The sequence below is a fragment of the Electrophorus electricus genome, chromosome 21 (genome assembly GCF_013358815.1).
Source record: "Electrophorus electricus isolate fEleEle1 chromosome 21, fEleEle1.pri, whole genome shotgun sequence".
NCBI classification, from domain to species: domain Eukaryota; kingdom Metazoa; phylum Chordata; class Actinopteri; order Gymnotiformes; family Gymnotidae; genus Electrophorus; species Electrophorus electricus.
In genome coordinates, this window is record NC_049555.1 from 14,261,336 (window position 1) to 14,287,170 (window position 25,835).

The 25,835-nt window shown below is 45.0% G+C and overlaps 2 protein-coding genes across 3 annotated transcripts in view; one reads left to right on the forward strand and one right to left on the reverse strand.

Annotated features, from left to right (window-relative positions):
• The window catches only part of phkb (phosphorylase kinase, beta), a 70,501-nt gene extending 63,303 nt beyond the window's left edge, over nt 1–7,198 (forward strand). Inside the window, exons 25-32 of one of the 2 annotated variants that reach the window (XM_035520729.1) lie at nt 671–728; nt 1,262–1,352; nt 3,718–3,920; nt 4,124–4,258; nt 5,176–5,305; nt 5,392–5,499; nt 5,705–5,845; nt 6,052–7,198. In XM_035520729.1, coding sequence (XP_035376622.1) covers nt 671–728; nt 1,262–1,352; nt 3,718–3,920; nt 4,124–4,258; nt 5,176–5,305; nt 5,392–5,499; nt 5,705–5,845; nt 6,052–6,189 — 1,004 coding nt within the window. In that variant the 3' untranslated portion in view covers nt 6,190–7,198. Of the gene's footprint in view, nt 1–670; nt 729–1,261; nt 1,353–2,410; nt 2,502–3,717; nt 3,921–4,123; nt 4,259–5,175; nt 5,306–5,391; nt 5,500–5,704; nt 5,846–6,051 lie in introns of both variants that reach the window. The other variant, XM_035520728.1, reaches the window with a different exon arrangement.
• A 4,190-nt stretch (nt 7,199–11,388) lies between these two features.
• Nucleotides 11,389–12,506, reverse strand: LOC113567551 (leukotriene B4 receptor 1-like). Its single transcript, XM_026995598.2, has one exon. It carries the CDS (start codon nt 12,504–12,506, stop codon nt 11,577–11,579), a length of 930 nt encoding a protein of 309 aa, XP_026851399.2. The 3' UTR covers nt 11,389–11,576.
• Between the last annotated feature and the right edge of the window lie 13,329 nt (nt 12,507–25,835).

The window sequence follows — 25,835 nt, forward strand, 5'->3', positions numbered from 1 at the left end:
ACACACACACACACACACACACACACACTGGAGGAGTTTGAGTTAAATGGATTTTAGGCACAGAGGGCGTCTGAAATTGGGTACCATGCACTACACACACATTTGAACTGATGCACGTTTTTTTGATCAAAAAACACAAATTTCAGTACGTCTTGCAGTATTTTAACAACGTTGACGATCTAGCACAGTTAGCTAGCTAGCTACATGCAGCTATTTAAACATTAGCTCATGCTAGTCGGATAAATGAAATCATTATTTAACTGTGCATATCACACTAAAAATAAATGTTTTACAGAACAAAGGAATAATAATTGGAACATGAATCAGTTGTCATTAATCATTGTACATACACTGTTGTTTGTTTTGGCTTCATAAACATCCTGTGATGGAGCCATGTGACTCAATAGCTTCCAGGGTTTCCACACTCAGCATTGTATATGATCTGGGATGATATATAATCCAGGAATTTTTTTTATGAATGCTAAGGGTTCGGACACACTAACGATCCTGGAAGTGTTATTTTGGTATGCTATTTAGCACAGAAGTATGTGCGATATGACACAGCCATAGTGTTCTAGTGTGGAAAATAACAGGTCAAGCAGTGTCAGGTGACGTGTCCATAAACCTTCAGTGGTTAACGGAATTGTTTCCTTTCTGCTTTTGTCTCCAGAATTCCTCAGGGATGAGTTGGAACGGATCTACAGGCAAGCTGGCAGCCGGAAGCTCTGGTCAGATCCCAGTCTGCACTTCCCACACAAACCCTCCACCCACCCAAACCATCTCTCAGCTGACCACTGTGAAGAAGCTCCCAGCCTAGTCTTCTTCCTTAGAACTTTGCAGGGGTGTTCCAGGCTAACTCCAACCTAATCTCCATCTCCCAACCACTGGAGCAAAAAGTGTTGACAGTACAGTTAACCTGAATATCCTGCTACTCTCCTCATTTTTAAAAACGATTTTGAATCTCAGCCAGTCAGTCCTGGATTCTCCATGTTTTTTTCGTTTTCCTGCTCCAACATACTAGATTTAATTCATTAGGCTGAGAGTCAGACGTGTTGGAGCAAAGAAAGCAAGAAAACACAGGAAGACCAGGATTGGGAATGATCTCCACAGGTTCAGCCGGAGGTGATGGACCTGGTTGAGGTGGACATGGTGTCCCAGAATAGTCAACACAGTTCTTCTTATGCTCTCTGTCTGTCCTGTCCAACTTGAGTAACCCCTGCCCAAACAAATCTATCTTTCCGAACATGCAAACCACACGTAGGCTGGCAGTTCGGTGCACTGCAGCTGCAACGCAGAAGTTTGCCAGTTCTATAGCTCCTCATATAACCACTCTCTTGGTCCATGGCAAGCAGGTAACAGGTTGATGGTCTTCATTGCCTTTGCATGCGTTTGTTCCCCTGTACGTAGGCACTGTGCGTGACACGTCCCCAATTGTATCCCATTCTCTGGACAGCACGCTTCATTCCTCCTCTCTTGTGACCAGGTGGCGCTGTGAGGTGTGATGGTTCTGTCGTAGTCGGTGGTGTGTTTTTTTTAAAAACAGTCTGTGGTTTATCATTTGCGTACCATTTTGTTTTTCCATCGTCAGTTACCGTGTTCTCATGTGACGCCAGTCAGATTGGTGGATTAGTAGCTGGTCCGGAAAAACCCTGTAGCTTTAACCCGTTCTGTGCCGTTCCTGTGTTCGAGCCGCTGCTCTGCCAAGCCACCCTGTTCACGCTGGTGAAGCGTGTTTGAAGTGTGTTGGTCCACGTGTGTCCCTGCATAATCTCTCCACGCCTGCTGCCTGACGTCCAACCTTTGCTGGAATGCATCCGCTAAGGTCTTGGATGGAGACACGAGTTCTAAGTCTCAGAATTAGTGAACATTAAAATACTTCTTTTGACACCAGTACGATTTTTGAAAATTGAGAGTTTGAGTGAAGGGACACTAGCTGGAGGAGGGCTTAACATCCTGGCATCCAGGGGTTCAGAACCGCTCCCAAGAAATTCTTGTACCTGCAAGATCAAAGTAAAAGTGTAGGTGGCAGTGTTGAGTTCTCTCTATTTCAGTGCTTATGTAGATATGGAGGGTCTGTCCAACGGCAAGGTGTTAAGGGATCCGGCACCTGCAGGTCGGTAGGCCTCCCCTGGACTGGTGGAGCACAGATCAGTGCGGTTACGGCGAAGCAGGGTCTTATGGGAATTAATTTCTACCTTCCGAATCGAGCAGTTTTTTCACTTGATGTAATGACAGAATTTGGGCCGTTAAGCCGGGTCTCGTCATAAATCACGGGATCCTCACCGTATGCCAACATCCTGCTTTTCTGTTTTTAAATTAGCCCACATAAACAAATGTAATCTGTGAGTGTTTAACCTGTTTTGGGATTATCTGTACAATCCCTGTGGGATAATCTCTTTCTGTTCACCAGGTCCGTGGTGCGACTTGCTGCCGGTCTCTTATCTAAACTAGTGGACAGCCTTGCCCCAAGTATTACTAGCATATTAGTGCATGGGAAACAGGTAAGTGAGAGCTAAAATCAGGAGGTGACATTACAACCGATAGAACCGAGCTTCACAGTTCAGAGAATTCAAACCGGACGAGAGGTGCTTAACTGTTTTTAAGGCATTTTAATGTTCACTGATCGTTTGTGTATCATTCATTCCTTAACATAGACTGCTAGACTCCCTGTCTTGTCGACCCCTAGAGCAACACTTCAGAGTGATGCACGTGTCCCCGCTTGCTTGCTGAATCAATATTTTAAATCCTTAATATCAGCTGAACTGCTCACATAGCTGACGGCTGTTCTGTACCCACTGTTTTGTATTTGCCGCTACTGATGGTTATTATGATTATCATTATTTCGTTATTACAGTTGTCATTATTATTATTGTAGTTATTGTTGTTGTTATTATTATTATGTTTTTTGTTGTCTTTATTTTTCCTGCAGAGGATACTTATCTTTATGTCTAAGCGTCTTTCTCAGATAACTGTGCTCTATTTTCTCCTGCTGTAATTCATTACACTACAACCTCCAGGACGAGCATATCTGCATATAGGATTAGTTTTCCCTCAAAATGGGCCACACTTATTGTAGACTTGAACCTTGGAGCCTTACAGGAATAAAAAGAGAGCTCAAGTCCTTATGTGGTTCTCTCTGTGCTTTGGACTAATTGTTATGAGTCTTGCGGCTGATATTAAAAGCGTAGAGGTCCACTGGGAGCATTAGAGTGAGGTGAGAGGACAGTTTACAAATGAATATTACAGACTGTAGCTGCGGGATAATATAAACAACCTTTGGTCAAAAACAGACGACAAAGACAATAGACAGAGACACTAGATAATAGAGACAGCGGACGATAGAGACACCAGATGGAGACACAACACAGGCAGTAGTCAACCACAGCAATCAGTGCTCAGGGTCTGTCCTCAGTCCCAGAGCCTGCTAGTCAGTCAGACTGTGTTATACACTATAAGGGTACACCTTGTAAATGTGTCCCCACCCCTGATCCTGTCACTCCAGGTTCATGCGAATCTACGCTCCATCCGTAATCTAACACGCGTCTCTAATCTTCAGATGCGCTTGAATGTCTCGATTTGCTAGTCGAGGTTCATTCGGTCTGAACTCTGCAGGAAAGCTGGTCTCCAGGGGCATGGTTGGAAAACCCTGTCCTACAACACCAGAACAGGCGTATAGACCACGCTAACGCTGCTCTGGGTGCCAAACTCTGTTGCTAGGTAACCCTGGGTCTTTTTGGCCATGACGAGGAGGTGATCTCCAACCCTCTCTCTCCTGGAGTCATTAAGGACATTATCTACAGCAAGTGCAGCCCCCGCGGGGAGCGAGAGGCTGTGTTGCAGCAGGAGCTCGTCATCCACATCGGCTGGATCATCTCCAGCAACCCCGACCTCTTCAGCGGCATGTTGAAGGTCCGAGTGGGGTACGCAGCCTTCCTGAGCTCTTTGGCCACGCGTAGCGCTGAAGACTGCGGGTAGCTCGGGGCGGGTTGGCGCCGGACGTGATTTAGGCTGCGATCGTGTGGGGTCATTTCAAAGACGTGCTATTTATTTTGAACGATATTAGAAACGGGACACCCTTTTGCACGCGGTGTGACTTTGCTGAGCCGTCCTGGTTTGGGTTCAGGTGGATCATCCAGGCTATGAAGCACGAGTTGGAGATCCGTGCAGGAGATCTGCGTCCCCAGGACATCTACCAGATGTCCCCCAGCGACGTCAAACAGCTGCTTCTAGACGTCCTTCAGCCGCAGCAGGCGGGCAGGTACCTCCACCCCCCAGACCGTGGCCCTGCCTCCAGGGCCTGCCTCCACCCACCCCACCCCACCCCCACGACTGGCGCCACAGGCACAAGCTCCTTGCCAGATCTCCGTTGCCACCTCCACATAATGAAAATGACAATGTTGTTTGGACTAGTGACTTGTTTATTATTATTTCCCACTTGGCATAATTTAGTTTGACTGTGTATATTAATGGTTATGTTTTAATTCATTGGAGCTCTTGGTGTTTGAGCAGGTATGTTGATTACTGCCTCAGTCAGTAACTCTGCCTCAGTCAGTAACTCTGTCAATAGTCAGTAACTCTGCCTCAGTCAGTAACTCTGCCTCAGTCAGTAACTCTGTCAATAGTCAGTAACTCTGCCTCAGTCAGTAACTCTGCCTCAGTCAGTAACTCTGTCAATAGTCAGTAACTCTGCCTCAGTCAGTAACTCTGTCAATAGTCAGTAACTCTGCCTCAGTCAGTAACTCTGCCTCAGTCAGTAACTCTGTCAATAGTCAGTAACTCTGCCTCAGTCAGTAACTCTGTCAATAGTCAGTAACTCTGCCTCAGTCAGTAACTCTGCCTCAGTCAGTAACTCTGTCAATAGTCAGTAACTCTGCCTCAGTCAGTAACTCTGTCAATAGTCAGTAACTCTGCCTCAGTCAGTAACTCTGTCAATAGTCAGTAACTCTGCCTCAGTCAGTAACTCTGCCTCAGTCCAGTAACTCTGTCAATAGTCAGTAACTCTGCCTCAGTCAGTAACTCTGTCAATAGTCAGTAACTCTGCCTCAGTCAGTAACTCTGTCAATAGTCAGTAACTCTGCCTCAGTCAGTAACTCTGTCAATAGTCAGTAACTCTGCCTCAGTCAGTAACTCTGCCTCAGTCAGTAACTCTGCCTTGTCCCTTCTTTTCCTCTGCAGGTCGTGGTTGAACCGGCGTCAGATCGATGGCTCTCTGAACCGCACGCCCCTGGGCTTCTATGATCGCGTGTGGCAGATCCTAGAGAGGACCAGCGGCGGCATCAGAGTGGCATCTCGACACCTCCCTCAGGTGAGTGAAACCTCCGTCCTGTTCACCCTCCACGTTGGAGAGGTGTTGACGTGAAATGACGCGCGCTCTCTGTTGCCGTTGTGCAGCAGCCCACTCTGTCCGACATGACCATGTACGAGATGAACTTCTCCCTGCTGGTGGAAGACACTCTGCAGAACATCGTGTTGCCGGAGTACAGGCAAATTATAGTGGAGGTGAGCGGAGCACCTGCCACAGGTGAACACACAGTGACCTCATTAGCAGCAGTGTCTCTAGCCTCAACGTAAGCGCGCAGATAAACCTCGATTGCTTCTCAAAATGCTTGAAGCCGGACGGCAAAACCAGTGTTTCGTCCTAATTGAGTCTTAGATTCTGCGTTTTAGTTTGTGTGTAAATGAGTCTTTGACGCCTTCCCTCCAGCTACTGATGGTGGTGTCTGTTGTGCTGGAGAGAAACCCGGAACTGGAGTTCCAGGAGACGGTGGATCTCGATCGGCTGGTTAAAGACGCCTTTGCCGACTACCAGAAGGATCGAGGCCAATCCGAGAGAACTCCCAAACAGGTGAGCAGACCCATGCTCCAGGAACCAGGACTCATCCAAGAATAAGGCTTTAGTCTGCTTGTATAGTTAAGAATTCCTTTAGAACTCGTTAACCAATTAATGTTGTCGTTATTGTTGTCGTAAGCAGAATAATGTTAAAGAGCTTAGTAGATCCGGTACATCTTATGCTGTGGCGTGACTGTGAGGCTGCTTGCTGTGGTCCACAGGACGATATGGAGGCGTTCTACAACACACCCGCCCTGGGGAAGAAAGGGACGTCCAGCTACCTGACGAAGGTTGTGATGATCCAACTACTGCAGGGAGAGATGAAGCCTAGCAAAGACGACCCCTGCTCCGTCAGCTAAATAACCCTGAAACGACCCCTGCTCCGTCAGCTAAATAACCCTGAAACGACCCCTGCTCCGTCAGCTAGTCCACCCCGAAACGACCCCTGCTCCGTCAGCTAGACAGCCCCTAAATGACCCATCTTCCATCAGCTAGTCGACCCCGAAACGACCCCTGCTCGGTCAGCTAGACGACCCCTAAACGACCCATGTTCCGTCAGCTAGACGACCTCTTCTCCATTAGTTACAGGAGCCTGCATTATGCTCTCTCTCTCTTCCCCCATGCTCTCTCTCTCTCTCTCTCTCTCTCTCTCTCTCTCTCTCTCTCTCTCTCTCTCACCAGCATGGTTTTCTTCTCCACTGCGCTGTACTGTTACATCTGTTTTTCAAACCCACACTTTTCCCACCTGTATCAGCAGGTCTTCATATAACTTGCTGTTACAGACTACACAGCCTCTGATAATGTGGTAGGTTGTTGTTGTCCTGACTTTGAAGTTTTCCAGTGCACATGTCGTGTTCTGAATGGTCCATATCTTCTATCTTCCACTGTAAATGACTGATATCCTCTATATGAATGATCCATATCTTCTATTGATCCCCCACTGTAAAGGTAGTCTGCCCCTCCTGTTTGGCTCTACCTCTGTACAATAGTTGGCTGAGCTGCAGGACGTGATGATTGCATGTTGTATGTCTTGCATGGAGTGACACTGCTGTTACTGGAAATGTAGTATGGAAATAGAATGATGAGTTGTTTGAGTTGTCTTTGAGTTGTCTTTGAGCTGTGTTTGGGCTGTGTTTGAGTTGAGCCATGCAGCTGTAGTTGAAGATCCATTTTTCTTCACGTAGATCTGGGCTGCATTGCTGTTACACTTGTTCAGTTTATTTTTTTGCAGTCAGAAGAATTAAGTAGAAAGTTTCAGTGGAATTTGCTCAAGGTGTGTGCGCGTGTGTTTACTCCCTGCAGACGTTTGTTTTTCTAGCCTTAGGCTACTAATGTAATAAATAAATAAATTGTGAATGCCACCCAGTACATTGCAGCCTGCTGGTGTCTGTTACAACGCACACTTCCACAGCTGTGATGCTGACTATCAGGAGGAAGGCTGTGCTTCTCAGTGCACTGCATCCTCAAAATAGAAATGATGTGTTCATTCTTGTGCGCTCTGTGGGCCTGAGGGTGTGTGCGTCCGTGTGTGTGTACGTGCCCGAGCTTCTCTGATCCAGGGAAGAGCTGTCGTACGAATCCGCCGCTAAACTCTCACTTCAGTTCCATGGACGTTTAAAGCACTCGACCTCTAGGAAAGGTCTGCGTGGATTACCTTTAGAAATCCTGACAAAAGAAATCCAGTCTTTTATATCTTTTTCTACAAGTAAATTGCTGAATGACATTTTATAATTCAAAATTCTTATCCATTTACTACAAATGATGTGTCTAAGATTTTTAAAAAGTCTCCTAATGTCATACATGGATGACAGCACACAGAATGTTCCAGAAGGAAGTGAGCAGTGAGTCAGGTGCTTGAGTTTAATCAAGCTGTCGTCTTTCCTTTGTGCTACACACACGCACCATTAAATGTTAAGATGCCCAAACGTGAACTGTGGTTCAGCTCGGGAATAAATGTAACCACGGGGAGGGAGGGAGGGAGAGAGAGAGAGAGAGAGAGAGAGAGACACTATAAAGCGTGTAATGTTTTCCCTTAAAAAGAACCCACATAAAAGTTAATAGGGCTTTAAAGTCAAAGGCTGAGAGCCGCTAGCAGCTTCAAAGCTCTTGCTAGTGGTCATTCTGCTGGCCTGCCTGGCTCTGCCACCCTGTTCCCCTCCTCCTCGATCGGCTCTTCCACTCTGCCCCCCCCCCCCCCCCCCCCCCCCCCCGCTCTGTGGGAGTATGTGAAGGTCACCCAGCAGTGGGTCGTGAGGCTGACTGTACTGCTCTAGTGTGTTGACACACTTCCAGCACTTGTACAGTCAACAGAATCACTCAAGGAGTAACCTGGTGTGTTTATTATTATTATTATTATTACTATTATTATTATTATTATTATTATTATTATTTATTAGTTATTATTTATACCACAGGGCAGTTTGAATTTCTTCATTCTCTATTCCCTAATACTGAGCCTATACAGATATAGGTTATAACGGTATACAGATTCACAGAATAATGTCAAGTATGTCTCAAGAGAATCATGAGAGACTCAGCCACACACTGTCCGCCCACCCGGGCTGCCCCAGGTTCACGTCTCCGTCTTACCTTACAATCAGCCATATGTTTGTTGAGGACGTTGTCTCCACGTTGGCCTTGGCTCCCACTCCTGCATATCTCCCGCCTGCCTGCCCGAGCTGCGCTGGCCTAATTTTACGTTTTAATGAGGTCACAGAGATTTTCTACATGCAATTTGTCTCTCCTTGGAGGTGATAATGAAGTCATGCTGACGTGTGGCAGTGTTGTGGTGTCCTCTGCTCTCCGGGGCTTGGAAGGCAGATGCTGAGAACTGAAGATGAAAATGAGATATCGAGGAAAGTACACGAGTTTATTACGTGAGGATGGTTTCTTTTTCTCCAGGAGAATAAGAAGGCCATAATGGATGTCACAAGGCTGTGAACCAAACAACACAACATGAGAGTGTTAAAAGAAGCCAGTTAGACTTCTGATGAGCGAGTGCCTCACAGCGTGGATGTTCAGAGAGAAAAGAACAAACATGAGCTTTTTAAAACGATAGTCTCGTCGCACGGCACGCAACGGTCCGTGTGCTTCCTGGCTCTCTCTCTGGGGTTAGGTCGCCTAAGGAAAAGGAATCGGAATAGAAGCAGACTACACCAAAGAGGCGCAGGTATACCCGATTTCAATCACCCCTTGAATGGCTCTGACCACCCCTGCACCTCCCTGGTGCTGCTGGGCCGTGCCCCGGCGGTCACGACCCTCTGGGCCAGACAAACGTAGATCTGATTTTGACTTTTTTTCACTGAATGAGTGTCTAATCAGGCAAAGATGGATTCGTGCTCTCCCCACACACCCCAGATGTGGCCGCTGTGAATGTGAATTAAAACAGTTTAACAATCCTCTGCACAGACTTAACAATTCGGCCCCATGACGTACCACGTCCTATAAGTAGTGTCTCGATGGTGAGTTTACATGCCTTGCCTCAGTTTTCTGACTGGGACCAACCGTGTTTTGCTGGAAAGGGAGAGTTATAAGGGTTTAGTGTAGTGATTCTCAGACTTCAGTCATGGCTCTGTAAATATAAGCAAAATTTCAACTCACCCCACTTAATGTATTCAAAGATCCACCCTAGACATCCTTCTGACAGCCCACACACTCCCTCCATAAGTGGGGAAAGGGGGCAATTTACAAGGAAACGAGTCTGGGATGAACACAACTGCCGTTCTGGCAGGGACAGGTAAGAGGCAGACACACACACACCATGGACAGGTGTCTCAGTTCCCAATTTGCTAGTTTCAAAGTTGTACATTCAAACAAAATAAAGATGCAGCTTAAATATTTATTGCAAGTCAAAGCCAACATGCACTTGAAGCCTCTAGAGTGGTACAAGAGTTTAATTTTTACACACTTAACCAAGCATGATTACATAATCACCCTGCCTTTTTACATATAGTTCTTTGAAGTTTCCACCATTTGGGTCCAACTGGTACATTATTTACCATTATGCAAATTGATGTCGAATACGTCTACCAGCTGGGGCCTGGTACCGTTACAGTCCAAGAGAAGACTTCTTTTTTTGAAGAAAAACCCCCTAAAACTTTAGCTTTTCAGTACCATCCTGTACCTGTCAGAGAGATGATGTGCTTTACACAAAGGTCTGCAGAGGCCTACCCAGAATACTTTGCAAAGGCCCCTGCTCTGTACACAGATCAGTTTATAAGGACACAGTTTCTCTATGATCCTTTATGTTTTCTATTTCTATTTCAATGTTTTTCTTGTAAACACTCTTTAGTACCTTAAGGGACACCGTGGGCGGGTAAAAGGCAGACACACATACACACACAGTTTAGACTGAAAAAGCTCAGTTCACAGAAAACCCGTCATACAGAAGGACATCACAAATCTCCTTTGGTTGTTAAATGGAGTAAAAACTATCTCTGATATGGTCCCCATCTATGAATCGAACATTTGCCGAGAGTTAATCATGATGAGCAAAATCACGTCTTCCATTTGTACAGTCTGACAGTGGACCTTTTGCACATTCGAGTGCTGTGCGTGAGCCTGGCACTTTTATTTCAGTCGTTCTGCATGCTGAAAATACGCCGGCCTTGACCAACATGTGAGGCTTCTTTGGCCGGTAGAGCCACAGCTTGTAGTGCTTTCCCTGCTACTCTTGCACACTTCAGCATCATGAGTGAAACCCTCTGCAGCCCTGCAGGCTAGGCAAGGGCTGTCAGATGTCACTTCACGTGTTTCTTTGCTTGGTTTGACAATTTCTTCCTCCGCACCAGCAGGGGTGTTGGACGGCCCTGGCTTCCCAGAGCCGCAGAAATACATTTTTATTTATCTTGGCTTTCATTTTCTTTTATTTTGACTTTAAAAATAAAGCTGTTATTATGGAGCTAAATAATGCCAGATTGTATCTTTCACGATTAATTGATTTTTCAATTAAAAAATGTGCCCCCACCGCCTCAAAAGCAGAAGTGGTTTGATCGTTCAGCATGCGCATCTATTGTGCAATTTTCAGCACATTCACTATAGATTAAAACCTTAATTCAGCTCAGACTAAAACAAAACCAGGACTTCAGAACGGAGTGGCATGCGCGAGACAAACCCAGAGAAGCGGGGTCATGCGGGGTCATGCGGGGTCATGCAGGGTCATGCGCTGACCCAGAGCTGCTGTGGTAACATGGGGTCATATGAGAGAGATGGACGTATGAGCAGCACGTGTTCTGCATTTTCAGAAGTTGCGTAAGTACTGGTTTTTTTTGGAGGGGGTAGTGTAAACTTCTCAGAATAGATCTTTATTGATGCAGTTCTTTGGAAATGGAATCAGACTGATGTGGAAAGATGATGGCTGGCTTTTTGTGCTGTTGTTTTTTTTGTTTTGTTTTTTTAGAGAGATTTTTTGATTGTAGAAAAAGTTCATTTTTAATTTAATGTAAAATATAAGTTTCAGAAAAATCCTCCCAGTCTTTACTACATACAAATACATTTATGTACAACATGTTTGTTTGATAATAATAATAATAGTAATAATAAAAAAAGAAAATAAAAAAGATGATTTGATTTAAGATTGGAAACAGCAGTGCGTATAAGAATATAGATTTTTATACGATATGAAATGAGCAAGGGGTAGCAGAGTGAAAAATGGTTTTTAAAAATTAAGTAAAAGACATGAAGAGCCAAGAGCGCTTTTAATGTTTGAACCCAGTAAAGTGTCTTCGGTCCACAGAACTGTGCCTGTTTACACGCTGGAGGTTGGAAGCGTGTTTGTGTGCTCTGTCTTGGAACTCTGGCGAAGGCTCCGCGAAGCAAAGGCGTAAAGAAGAGGGTTCACACAGCTGTTGATGAATGTGAAACTCCCAGCAACATCACCCAGGGAATTTATGAACAGCAGCAGTTTATCTGCAGAGTGCGGCTGTGACTTTTTCAGCAGAATCCCAGCGATTTCTACCAAGTTGATGATGTGGTACGGTGTCCAGAATATGAAGAAAGTCACTACAATCCGGGTCACAATCCGAGTCATCCTTCGGCTGCGGAATAGCGCTCCCCGTGTCACCTTCTTGTGGATGCAGTAGTAGGACGTGACCATGATGGAGAACGGAATGACAAATGCCAGCAGCGTCTCTAGAACTGTCACGAACAGCCTGTGGTTGTCCTGGGACATTATTCTCCCACATTCCTTTTTGGTGCCTTTCTGTAGCACCTCCTGTGTGAGGACCGGAGGAACAGAACAAGCAAGTCCAAGAATCCAGATGGTGAGGAGAAGAGCTGTCTCTCCTCTCTTCCCCAGCTTGGCCCACCTCGTGGGGTAGCAGACCTGCATGCAGCGATGGACACTCATCACGGTAACGGTCAGTAGACTGGAATACACACTGCAGTAGGCGAGCAAGACCAGGGACTTGCAGAGCGTCCGTCCGATGCGCCACACATTTAGCTGGTTGTACATCCACATGGGCAGCGTCATCAGACTCAGGATGTCGGAGGCAGCCAGGTTTAGCATCAGCTGCACAGTGAAGTTGTCCTTCTTGAACCAGAGTAGGATGACCACAACCACCACCGCATTGCCGGGAATTCCTACGGCACAGAACAAACCCATGAGCACGGAGCTGACCAGGTTGGCCCGGGACAAATCACCAGCGGAGTCTAGATCACTGCCGTTGCCGTGTTCCATGACGACTGCGTGCAGACACACTCAGGAATGATACGCAGGCAGGAAGCACACACATGCACAAATGACTAAACTTTACTGTCCCAGATGATTATCAGATTGAAACTATAACAGGAACTTGTGGCATTATGTTTATTTATACAGAGGGGGATTGGTACAGATTCACATACTACCCAACCATAGACACTGCAGCTTAGTTATTATTACTTAATATCAGATTTTTCATTGGTACATAAACTACTTTAATTACTTTATGTGTAGCGTTCTCCTCTTTTGGGCAAAAACCCGAGGTGGCGGATTTTGGGATGTAATGATCTTTGTTCTGTGTTTTATTTTGTCGCACTCTGAATTATCAGTGTGTGAAAAGTGCCACTCAGATAAACTTGCCTTGCTTTGCTCTACCACACATTGCCACCACTATGAAAATGTTATGTGTACAGTGTACAGTGGCACAAATGACATGGCATTTAAATGATTGCTAATGCTCTCCGGTTGCAAAATCCAGTGTTTTTCTGGGTTAGGGTGCTGTGATGGTGGGGTTTTGCATGCAAGACCATCTGACTTTGCATTGCTCTGACTGTTATTCAAAACACTGACCATGTGGCCCTAAACCAGACCACAGTGTTGCATCAGTGTCGCTGGGCTGGATAGCAGTCTGTGGATTTTGGAACAGTATAATGGGTAAGCAGTTAAATGAGAAAGATGATAGATGATAAATAAAGAGAAACGGGTTTAAATGCAATGGTATTGCCATCTTTAATTAAACATTTATTCAATACTGTGTTGTTTACATTGAATAGAAAAATGTTTCACCTTTTTTGCTAATGAATCCAGGTTATAATAGGAAATGGGTATTGTTAATGGGCCAGTTCTACAGGTTTATACTGTGTGTGAGGATCGAACTATAGAAAAAGAAGTCCCATTCGACATGCACACTGTAAACATGCTTCATGGGCAGTTATGACTCATGGCATTTCAAAATGATATGGTTAGTTTCAAACAATCAGATTACAAGGATTTAAACAGGAAGATGTGGCCTTGAAGGTCAGGTAATGTCAGACAACACTGTAACACTCATGGGAGTGAGGCTTTTTCATTCCTCTCTATGATGGACTATAGATTGCAGCACCAGCTCAGTAAAATCTTTGCTATTCCTTATCCAGTGCAGTGATTGGTTGTAATCTTAAATGGTACCATGGGTTGCTTTCATCTCAGATGAGATGTGTTCAATTTCTGTGTGCATGTCCATACGTGTGTGTGTGTGTGTGAGAGAGAGAGAGAGAGAGAGAGAGAGAGAGAGAGAGAGAGAGAGAGAGAGAGAGAGAGAGAGAGAGAGAGAGAGAGAGAGAGAGAGAGAGAGAGAGAGAGAGAGAAAGAGTGATATCCACAATGCTCTCTCAATCTGTAGCTGGGCTCCTGGAGCTTCATAAATGAATCATCTTCCGTGGTTATTTTATTAGAGGGTGTTTACTTTTAAGATTCTCTCACTTCAGTGTCATGGAAAGAAAATGACTGTGACCCCGACACAAGAACCTATGTCTGTGCATCCCAGCCAACCCTGAATAACAGCATTCTCTGTTTTACTCATGGAGGTGAAGGTACTGGACTAGTAATTAGAAGGTTGCCAGTTCAAGTCCCAACACTACCAGGTTACCACTGTTGGGTCTGTCATTCCTAAATCCCCACTAGTTGTGAAGTTAAACATTCAAATATAAAATGAAGATGCAGACCTCAGAATTAGTTAAAGAGAATAGCGGGTCTGTCTTTTATTGTAAGTTAACAAGAATTATTGAGGCACCCTCCAGAGAATGTCCAACAACCAAACAAAGAACCCACATTTTTATGCATTGGTCAGAATTGATTACGTATTCACCCCAAAGTTTTACATACTAGGGTTTGCATTCGCCACCATTACATTCAAACTATTCATTAGTCAACATATGCAAACTGACATTCAACACCCACACCAGTTGTAACCTGTTACCACCACATTCCAAGAGAAGACATCTTTTCACCTTGTCCTAAAGAAGATGTTTTTCTGTACCATCCTGAGCCTGGTGGAGAGGTCGTATATCTCACGCTGAGGTCCACCAAAGCCTACCCAGGATCCTTTACTAAAGCCTGCAGAGGCCTCTACAGAAACCCTGTATGCAAATCATTCTAAAAGGACAAAGACTCTCTATACTCCGTTATGTTTTGCATTATTAATATGTCTAATGTAATGAATATGTCTAATGTAATTAATATGTCTAATGCAATTAATATGTCTAATGTAATTAATATGTCTAATGGAATGTTAGGCCTCTTTTGCCTGTTAACACTCTTTTATTACCTCATGCCCCTGAGCAAAACCCTTAACCCTCAATTACTCAAGTTGTACTCAATCAGAATTGTAAGTCGCTTTGAATAAAAGTGTCAGATAAATGCTGAAAATGAAAATGTAAATCACTGCAGTCTGTAAGAGTCTTTAGCTATGGAATGCCAAACCATTTCACTCTCTTGTGCTGGAAGTAATAAGAACCTTCCAAAGAGAAAGAGATCAGATCACAGTGGAGTCCTTAATAGTCTGATTACCACTGTGGAGTCTCTTAAAGTCTGATTACCACTCTGTATTGCCCTGATCCATAATTGGATCTGCATAAACCCCTGATGACTTGGGGTTGTAATCAGACTTTAAAGCAGCAATAAGTGATTTTACCACCAAAAATTAGCAAACAATATTTATGAAAGTGATTATTTATTATTTTAAAAGTTTCTTTTTCTCTAAAGTTCAGCTGTCATGAGAAGAAGAATCAAATGACTGTAGTTTTCAAAGGAACTGGTTTTGCTCCGCATGGAGGCAGCCACGTTTAAGCATCCAGGCCACTAGTTGTCCTCTTGACATTATGAGACAGCCATTATGGCAGTCTCATAATGTCAAGAGGAATCATTGGAAAAAGTGACTTGTAGCTCTTTAAGAACGTACACTCACATGCTGCATGATCAGATGGATGTCCGAGGTAACCTGCTAACAGCTCACATGATTCATAGATCAGACGGTTTTGTTTATGTTCTCTACTCCAGCAGAGTGGCTTTAAGGCAGTGGGAGCTCAGTGGTGAAGCTACTGAACTAGTAATCAGAAGGTTGCCAGTTCAAATCCCACCACACAGCTCTCCTTCTCTCTAAACCTTTATTCTTTCCTGGTCCCTGTACCAACAGCTGTCAAAACTGTTATTTTAAAAATGATATCTTAATTTTTTTTAGACCAAGCAGCTGTGAAAATGTCTTATTGTGCACTGTCAGTGACTGCTTGACTTCTGGACAATACAGCGCCAGAGAGTGCAGAGGAGTCTGCATTAGCCTGCACTCGCATGATGAGAGAAACTTGGTCTGCTATGTGGGAAATTATGCAGGAGTGTAAACAGTCTCTCTAATCTCTTTCCTGCAAAATCTTCATTCTCTCCCATATAGATAATTCCTTTCACTATTTCCTTCTCTCTCTCTCTCTCTCTCTCTCTCTCTCTCGCGCACGCGCACACACACACACACACACATCTGTCCACTAGAACACACAGCAGGTCATGAGCACTTCCTGACAGCGGGGGAAAACGAGGATTAGGAGATGGGTCACCTGGCCTGAGTGTTCAGGTATCTCCTCTCCTCTTCCTGCTGCTCTCTCTTTCCCCTTGACTTTGAAAAACGTGATTGCTTATCTTGCTAGCCACTTCCTGTCTATCTCTGAGACATTTCCTGTCTTCCATCTAAAACCTCTCCTATCGTCATAGTTTTCCCCGACAATAAAGTTTGTATACATCAAATCTTGTCCAATCATGGATGAGACCACGCAACAGGGCTTTGGGTAAACAGGAGGGCTTGCACCCTTATCACACACTTTATCACACACTTTATCACACACTTTATCACACACTTTATCACACACTTCATGAGGAAATACCTGTCATATATAATGCACAGGTACATCCTGACAAGCAGTAGCTGCATGACGATGAGATATTGTCAGATGTGGTCAGACGCACAGCGATGACGACGACGACGACATGGTCAGGTGTTGGGATTCTTACAAACATCACTGTCCAGCAGTGGCTCTGGTTGTGCTTATAAACTGACCAGTGATGAAAATTTAGAGTATAGCTAACACTAATTGCATTGCAACAGATGGACTACAGACTTTAAAATGCAAAGTGTCTCTAATATACAGATGTTCCTGTACAGTGGATGATGAGTAGCTATATTAATAAAGATATACTCATCACACCACTGTCCAGAAACATTTGTGCTTGGCTATATTAATAAAGATACAAACAAAGGTTCCTGTACAGTGGGTGATGAGTGTATCTTTATTAAAATAGCTAAATGCCATGTTTTAAAATAGCCTCTCCTGTTTTACCACATCTTAGGAATTGTGACCTTAGCCTCACATAACATGGTGTGTCATGTAACCTCTAATGTGCCCTTTGATGTTGAGGAAGAAAAACAGCACTGGGATCAGTAACTCTAGCTCATTGTCTCCCCCTGGTGGCTGCTTGTGGTCCTCATAGCTCACCTCCCCATTCCACACACAATTATTTTAATCTGTACATCAAATCAGGAACTGAACATTGAATAAAATAAACACAGGTCTCATTCCAGAGGTTCAGTCCCTCAACTGAATGAAATGGAGTCATGAATGAAATATCACACAAAATTATCTCACACATCTAAAGAGAATCACAAATTTTCTAAAGTGTGGTAAACATTCCACAGTGTTTGGCATACCCCACACTGACAGTCCTTACATCTTCTGTTTCATGTCATCAATTTGGCTCTGTGAAGCCAAAGTGTAAATGGACGAGGTCACACCATGGTTGATGAATGTCAGTCTTTTAGCACTGAGTGTTTTATAAGGTCTGACATTTGTCAAACAGACTGGTCGAGAATGTTTCCTGGAAATTCCAGATATTTTCACCAATCACGGTAGCGGTCAGTAGAGTGGAATACACACTGCAGTAGGCAAGCGAGACCAGGGACTTGCAGAGCGTCTGTCCGATGCTCCACACACTTAGCTGGTTGTACATCCACACGGTCAGCGTCATCAGACTCAGGATGTTGAGGCGGCCAGATCCTTCTTGAACCAGAGTAGGATGACGGTGTCCTGCCCCTGTGGATCCATTTTGTAGGTTTATATATGATATGTATGAAGGTGATTGTTTAGAGGGGTGTTTGGTCTGGCTCAAGGTTACCTGTAATCCTCCAGTAGTCTGTGTGTGAGAGAAAGAGCTGTGTGTGTGTGTGTGTGTATGTGTGTGTATGTGTGTGTGTATGTGTATGTGTGTGTGTATGTGTGTGTGTGTGTGTGTGTGTGTGAGAGAGAGAGAGAGAACTGTGTGTGAGGAGAAAGAGAGCCATGTATTTGTATGCTCTCTCCCTCTGTGTGTGTGTGTGTGTGTGTGCGAGGAGAGAGCTGTGTATTCATGTGCACTCTCTCTCTCTCTCTCTCTGTGTTTGTGTGAGAGAGAGAGCTGTATGTTTGTGTGCTGTGTGTGTGTGAGAAGAGAGAGAACTATGTATTCATGTGCTCTCTCTCTCTCTCTCTCTGTTTTTGTGAGAGAGAGCGTGCTGTGTGTGTGTGTTTGTGTGAGGGAATACTTGATGGTGGCAGTGGTAACTCAGTGGTGGGTATTTGGACTAATCAGAAGTTTGCTGGTTTCAGCTTCATCAGTGTCACTGCTAAATGGCTGAGCGAGAGCCTTACCCCTCACTCATGGCTGTAAAGCACTCTGGATAAAAGCATCTGGTAAATGCTGTAAATGTGGCAGGAAGAACCATGTATAAGTTGTGAGAGCATGTTCACAAGCTGGTTTGACTCACTGAAGAGCTTTCTTCCACTTCACATGCACTTACTAAACAGTTTAAACAAAGTTTACATGGGGCATATACAATTTTCGGTTGTAATCTTGTCTCACAGAAACACATCCACATTATTGTATTGTTGTTTGTCTGTTTAATTATTTCTTTCACTTTCTTTACGTTAATTTATTCAGCAGATGTCAGTCAAAATCTAGAACCACTTACAAACGGATAACTGACATGCTCATTATACGGAAGGCTACTTAGGTGCAACTCAAACAAGTCACCACTAGAGGGCAGCAGATGCAATATTTTAGATTTCCTTACGTCGAAGGCCTTCGTAATAAACAGCTCCAGTCGATTTGTAAAGCTTTAAAAATATAGGCATTCCTGGTACTTGTACATTTACAATTAAATATTGCTCAATGTAATATAACAGTTTTAATATGTATTCTCCAGAAAACGGTTAGTGCTGTAGGAAAACCTATTTAAGAGAGCTGTACGATTCCATGTAGAGATTTTCCACATGCAGTCTGGATTTTCTATGTTTGAAGGTGCCCTGGTTGGTGGTCTTGATTGGTCTTGACTGGTGACTCTTAACAGATTATTTGCTGACTACTGACTATGTTTTTAGATATTATATGACACAATAATATATATAATAAATAATAAACATGGTCAACCTTTTATAAGAACTCCAGGGCAATGGTGTCTCAGTGGTTAAGTTACTGGACTAGTAAGTGGACGGTTGCCAGTTCAAGTCCCACCTTAACCCTCAATTGCTCAAATGAAATACTGATTCATAATTGTAAGTTGCTTTGGATAAATGCTATAAATGTAAATCCACCAGTTTATCATCAACTCCTCCTTCATGCTGAGTTGTTCAGCCTCTGAAAGCTGGGACAAACACTGCTTTAGTGTCTGTGGTATAGATGGTGTGAAACAAGTCAATATATTAATGCATGTGGTAGAACACCAAGACAACTGGTTCACCTCTGCTCTGTCCGCAGACGAAGAAATGTTAGAAAGCTTTCTTACATTTCTAATGGATTCACCATTTACTGGAGTTTGTCACATTGCACCACCAACATAGTAAGTACAGCACAGACGTAACCATTAGCAACCTGAGCAGGAACAGATGTCATGTTTCTTTGAGTTGGCCAGACACAATTTGCTTTTCTGTGGGATAAAATCTCGCAAGGAACGGACCAAGATGACAGCAGACAAGATCTGTCACTAGACCCCAGTTCACTTCGTCTGGGCTGACAGACCACAGCGCTCCTGTGAGTGGGCACCAGGGGAATTGTGGGTAATGTAGGATTCTGCAGACAGATGATCCGTGAACGCTGGACTACGCTTTTGCCTCACACGTCATCTCGTGTGTGTAAGAAGTACTGTCTGCCGAGCAGAGGACACATCATATGTCACAGTACAGGCAGCAGAATGAGTTGGACATGGATAAACACTGCGGATATTGTAGCTTAAATGTCATAACTGATGATATATTTTCATTTACTGATTCAGTTCTTTATTATATGTATTATATTTCTGCACCTGGGAAGTTAATTGAAACTAATGCAAAAAGAAGGAACTGAGACCTTAACATTCCTTTGCAGTTTAGTGTGACTGTTTCTTCTCTTTCTTCTCTCACTCTCTCTCTTTTTCACATTATCTCTCCATCATTCCTTTCCCCACTCTTCTATTACATGCTCCATCATACATCAAAACAATGTTTCTTCAGGCAGTTTACATTTGCCATTCAGTGGTCGTGTCTGTTGCCATGTTACGCCTCTGTGGTTGGCATGGGAACTAAGAGGGTGGCATCAACCTGCCACCCTATTCACTTTTTTTTTCTTTCTTAAAACGAAAGAAACTTCTCAGAAAGAAACTCAGAAAACAGGACCGTTTGTACAAGCTCTGGGAGTCTTCATTCATGTGGTAAATATGGTAGCAAGGCTCTTAGCTCTGTTCTAAATCATCTTAACTATTTCTACCAAATGTTGGCTGGAAAAAAAATTAGTTTTAGCTCAAAGAACACACAGTGAACCTATTTCAGAAATTTCAGGAAACAAATTACTATCAGACGCGAGACAGTCTGTGACAGTTTGCTGGGCAGGGGACGCACAGGACAAATAGAAGGGGATGCTAATGTGTGTGAGTCCAGAGGCTTCATTGTCCACAGGGCCTAACCCTAAGGCTAACACGCCTCCTTTAAGACAGTGGCATACCTGTTAGGTTTGCAGAAAGTCCTGCTGAGTGCAGGTCAGCAGGATGCTCTGAGGCTAGTCCTCTCAGCGTTGTGCGTGCTAGTGTTGTGTCACTGGTACAGCGGTCATATCGCAGGGGACACTGGGTATCTACCGTCAATTACGCCGAAATTGACAGCTTAAATGTTTATTTAAAACTCAGCAAGCACCTCTACAGATGAACCATACACGCTGTTGGAATGAACCTGGGTCACGCTGGTTCTGTTCCCATTATGTGAAAGTCTTTTGTCCACTTTAATCCTGGTTTACACAGCGTACTGCTTAGTTTAAGGCTGTCGATCACGTTATGAAGTACAGTTCTGTCGTGACATTCATCATGTTTGAAACAACTCCATTATCAAATCACTTCAAGGTCATTAAGTACTGTTTGTTTTCCTATTGGCCTCGACCCTTTGAGCCCCTGACCAGAGCTGGGCCTCCATGTCCCCTCGCTACGACCTCTTTTCCTATTCCCACACACCCCTGCCGTGCACCTGCGCTGAGTGAATCATCAGCCATTGGCTGGTGGCGCTCGCTCCCTCGCTCGCTCTTGGCTTCGTTTCATCTAACAGGACAAACAGCGAGGCCGTTTCAGAGGCCGCCCCTGAGCCCAGTGCCCGGGTCAGATACGTCGGCTGGCTGGCAAAAAATAAAGGAGAAAACCCCCACAGTGAGCCTTCTCGCTCGGGTTTTACAGACCCCCTCTATTGCGGTAGGTCAGAGTATCCCTGTCAGTGTGATTGGCATCGCCACTAACCTCGATTTACATCGACAGAGTAGTAATCCTCTGTTGGGCATGACGTCATCGCGGCGTGCGCAGATCCAGCGCTGAAACCATGTGAGCGTTTTGAAAAGCAGCTCTGCCTTGGGAAGCTTCCAGCCATGCTGGGTGGGTTTGACCTTTTGTTTGACCTTTCATCTGTTTCTTTAGGCATACACTGAGCTCCAGCGCAGGCGGAGAGGCCTGATTTCCTAAAAGCTTGGCTCATTTCATGTTGTCGTTCTTGAGGTATCTAGTGTATATTTCTTCCTGACAGGAGAAAAATATTTCAGGGGCTCTCAGAGGACTAGCAAAGAGCTCGCAGGCAATAAAACTCATTTAAAATACAGGATGCTTGAGAGTGATGGTGAGCACACGGAGCAAGGCGGGATACGCCTCCACAAACTCGCCTGCAGTGTCCTGAGTGTTAGTCTTGCTCTGCAGCTGAGATTTGGGGAGTCTTCCTCACATTTATAGAGATTTACAACAGTTGTGTTTACAGTGCGATGTGGCAGGTATTCAGAGCTGCCTATGCCTAGAATTGCTGCTGAATCTTTGTACTAAAAAACTCTCAACGCTGATATCGCAGACGTGTTTACATGACCGAGTGGTCGGAGCTGTTAGGGCTTTCATTACCACGTAAGACATTCACGACAATAGCGTTATATTGAGTGAAAGACAGGATGTCAAACTGTCCTCAGTACAGAGCAAAAAGCTTGGCGGAAGCTATCCAAGCTCCACCCAGACTTGGGTGTCCTAACACAGTAGCAAATGCTGGCCAGCAGGGGGCTCACCTGATTCAACTCCACAGGTGGCTGATGGGATAAATTGGTTGTACTGGAGCATTAAACAGTTTAGGGCCAGAGGCAGCGGGGGGCCGTGCTACATCGTGTAAGATCATTGTGTAAGATCATCTCTGGCAGGCTTCCACAAGGTGCCTGCTAGTCCAGGCTTAGTTGAGTCTTAGTCTGGGAGGCGCTGAATGGGATGGTAATGCTTTCAACCAGCACACGCAGAGGTGGAGGGGTGCAGGATGTTGCCGGGGGGATGCAGGACAGTGGGGATTATGTAGACTTCAGGGGAAGCTTCCCAGCAGGAGACTGGAGGAACTGAGGAGTTTGGGAATCATGTGAATGATTTTACTTCCTCGACTCGGCACAGTTTAGGATGTGAGGGGATGAGGAGGAAAAGAACAGAGATTCAGAGAGACAATCACACACGCTGGCTGGATGACCCTGTTCTGAACGTGAGTTCTAGTGCATTTACCCTTCTGTAAACGCACGCACACACCAACACACAGTTAGCCTGTCACCTTAGCCATTTGCTGTGGTCACCCTGATGTCCAGAATCCTCTGCTCTGCTCCGCTTGCCAACAACAGGGGGTGAGTGACACAACGTAAACGTGAAAATTAGGGAATTAGGGAAAATTAGAGACATGGGGAGAGAGAGAGAGAGCGAGAGAGAGAGAGAGGACTGGAGACGTTTCTATAAAGCTGAGTCAGGAACATGTCCGACCTGCTTGAGCTGGAGAGGTTCCACTCTTGGGAAGTTGTTTGTACCGCTGAAGGGCGTCTAGCAGCTACAGTACTGCAGCCAACCCTGACCCTCGGCCACAGATAGCCCCCCGCGACCCCCCATGGCTGTACTGGCCCAAACTATGTGCTGACAACTGTACGCACTCCACAGGGCTCTCTGCAGGCGCCCCACCCCAGACCACGCCGCACCTCACTGGACCTCCTCCAACACGCTGAGTCATGACATGGACTAGGAGAGGTATCCCAGCTCAGCAAGGGACCGTCATGTCAGCTCGGGCCACTAGGGGGAGATGAGAGGCAAGTGTCTATGTGAAAGTGATGAAAGAAAATATGTTTTCTTTTTTGCTTATAATCTATTAGTTAAACACATGTGCAGATGTGATTTTTTTTTTTATCCCTCTCTCTTTCTCTTTCACTCTCTCTCTCTCCCTCTCCTTTTCTATTCCAAAATCAGAGGTAGAGGCCCATCATGCCCCGAGAAACCCACGTGTGTCGCTGTGAAGTACGACCAGACGACAGCACCCCATCACGGCTGAGGAAGAACCCACGTCCCTGCGTCTGCGGGAGGCAGTGAGAGGTCATATCCTCACCTACACGTTGCTTAGCGGCGAGCAGATTCCCAATGCCAAATCTCCTTTTTCATCTGAGGGCTGAGGGCAGGATTAGTGAGATCTGCCATTCTTTTAATAATGCCCCCATGTGCTCTGCAGGGCAGCTTCTGTTTAATCTTCACTTACTGGTGGTATCGCATCCCTCCACGGGGTGGCGTACATGGGCGGGGCAGGTGTTTGCGTATCAGAGAACATCCCACATGCCACTGAACCCATGAGTGGCTTGACAGGTCCCTGTGGAGAGCAGAAGCTTTAAATCTCGTCTTTACCAGTTCAATCCAAAAATCTTTTCAGTCTCGCCACATATCACCTCGGTTGAATGGCACTGTACAAGTTTAAGAGCTCATTCCAGTTTTAGGGACAATATTACATCCCCTACTCAAAATTACCATCTTTGCTGTGTGTTGGGAACTTTGCATTGACAATAGATGCAATGTTCTGCTTTCCCAACCCTTCCTTTTTGCCTGCAGCAGGACACAGATAGAACAGAGAAGACAAACTGCAACTCGAGAGCCTTTTTCAGAGTTTTGAAACCAGAGGTTGAGTTCTGTTAACCCTCGGAGAGCCACAACATCAATTCTCTGACACACGCTCCACATACAGACAGGGTTAATCCGTGCCCTCTGGATATTCGGTTATACAGAAATGTGTTGCTAATCCTTTGAAGTGAACTGATTGCTCTTAGTGTCATTTAGACCTCTGACCGTAGGCACTTCTCAGTCTCTGTAGCGATGCCCCCATACAGGCTGTGGGATGGGAAGGATGAAGGTTTTGTTTCATCCCTGTACTGTAAATTAAAGCATCTCATTGTGTCTTATGAACAGACTTACCATAAAGAACCCACTGTACGACTGTTCTCTACACACACAAACATGCTCTCTCACACAAACGGTTCGTTCCTTTCAGGTACAGCCCTATTACAGGACAATAACTAGTGTACTTTAATCCTCACAGTGAAGAGTAGAGCTGTCAGGGCAATGTTTACACAACACAGTAGAGAGAGAGAGAGAGAGAGAGAGAGAGAGAGAGAGAGAGAGAGAGAGAGAGAGAGAGAGAGAGAGAGAGAGAGAGAGAGAGAGAGAGAGAGAGAGAGAGAGAGAGAGAGAGAGAGATGTCAGTTATCAAAGAAAGCCTTAACAAGCACAGAACTTTCTGTAGTTGCGTGTGATGGGGTTTAGCAGCTCAGAATTCTCCTACATGAGATTATAGGAGATGCAGGGAAGCCATTTGGTATCACTGTGTAGAGCCTGAGGAGTGTGCAGTGAGGTATTTAATCTTCTCTGTAGTGGGCAGTGAGGTGTTTAATCCTGCCTGTCTATAGTGTTCAGTGAGATGTTTAATCCTGTGTCTCTAGCATGCAGTGAGGTATTTTATCCTGCCTGTCTGTAGCATGCAGTAAGGTATTTAATCCTGTCTGTAGTGTGCAGTGAGGTGTTTAATCCTGCCTGCCTATAGTTTTCAGTGAGGTGTTTAATCCTGCCTGTCTGTAGTGTGCAGAGTGAGGTATTTAATCCTGCCTGTCTCTAGTGTTCATCAAGGTGTTTAATCCTGCCTGTCTGTAGTGTGCAGCGAGGTATTTAATCCTGTCTGTAGTGTGCAGTGAGGGGTTTAATCCTGCCTGTCTATAGTGTTCAGCGAGGTGTTTGATCTTGTCTAAAGAGTCATTTACAGAATGTGAACTAATCACACACCTCCCTGCAGTAATTGCCCAACCGTCAAACTGATTTCCGTTCACGCCACTGATGCTGAGCACAGACGGTGAGTTTGTATAATGGGCACTCATTCCAGCAATGGTGTGAGAAAGCAGCTTTTAAATGGCAGGATGCACTCTCTGCTCATCCCTCCTCTCCTCTCCAGCCCTGGACTGAGTGACCCTGCCGTGTTTTCTGCTAATTTTCCCTGTCTGTCTGTCTGTCTGTCTGCTTTTCCGTCTGTCTGTTACGGAACTTGACCCGAGCTCTTCCTCTGTCTGCACTTCCATGCTGTGTCCTCCCAGACGTTGGAGCTTCCCGATGTTTGGAATGCTTTTTTATCCCTTTCTCTCCACAGCGTGTTCGTGCGCATCGGTTTGTTCGGTTTTCAGTAGTTCAAGGACAACTGCTTTGGCCTCAGATTGACATAATAGCTCACATCTGATTACCAGGGCTTCCCTTTCTGTGCCTGGTCACACAGAAGCTGTGAGAGATGATAATGTAGTTGTGCAAAATTATATAACAACAACAACACACACACACACACACACACAGACACACACACACAGACACACACACACAGACACACACACACACACACACACACACACACACACACACACACACACACACACACACACACACACAGATGTGGAGCACAA

Excerpts from the sequence above, each read along its gene's own strand:
- LOC113567551 (XM_026995598.2), bottom strand. The coding sequence starts at position 12,506 with ATGGAACACGGCAACGGCAGTGATCTAGACTCCGCTGGTGATTTGTCC.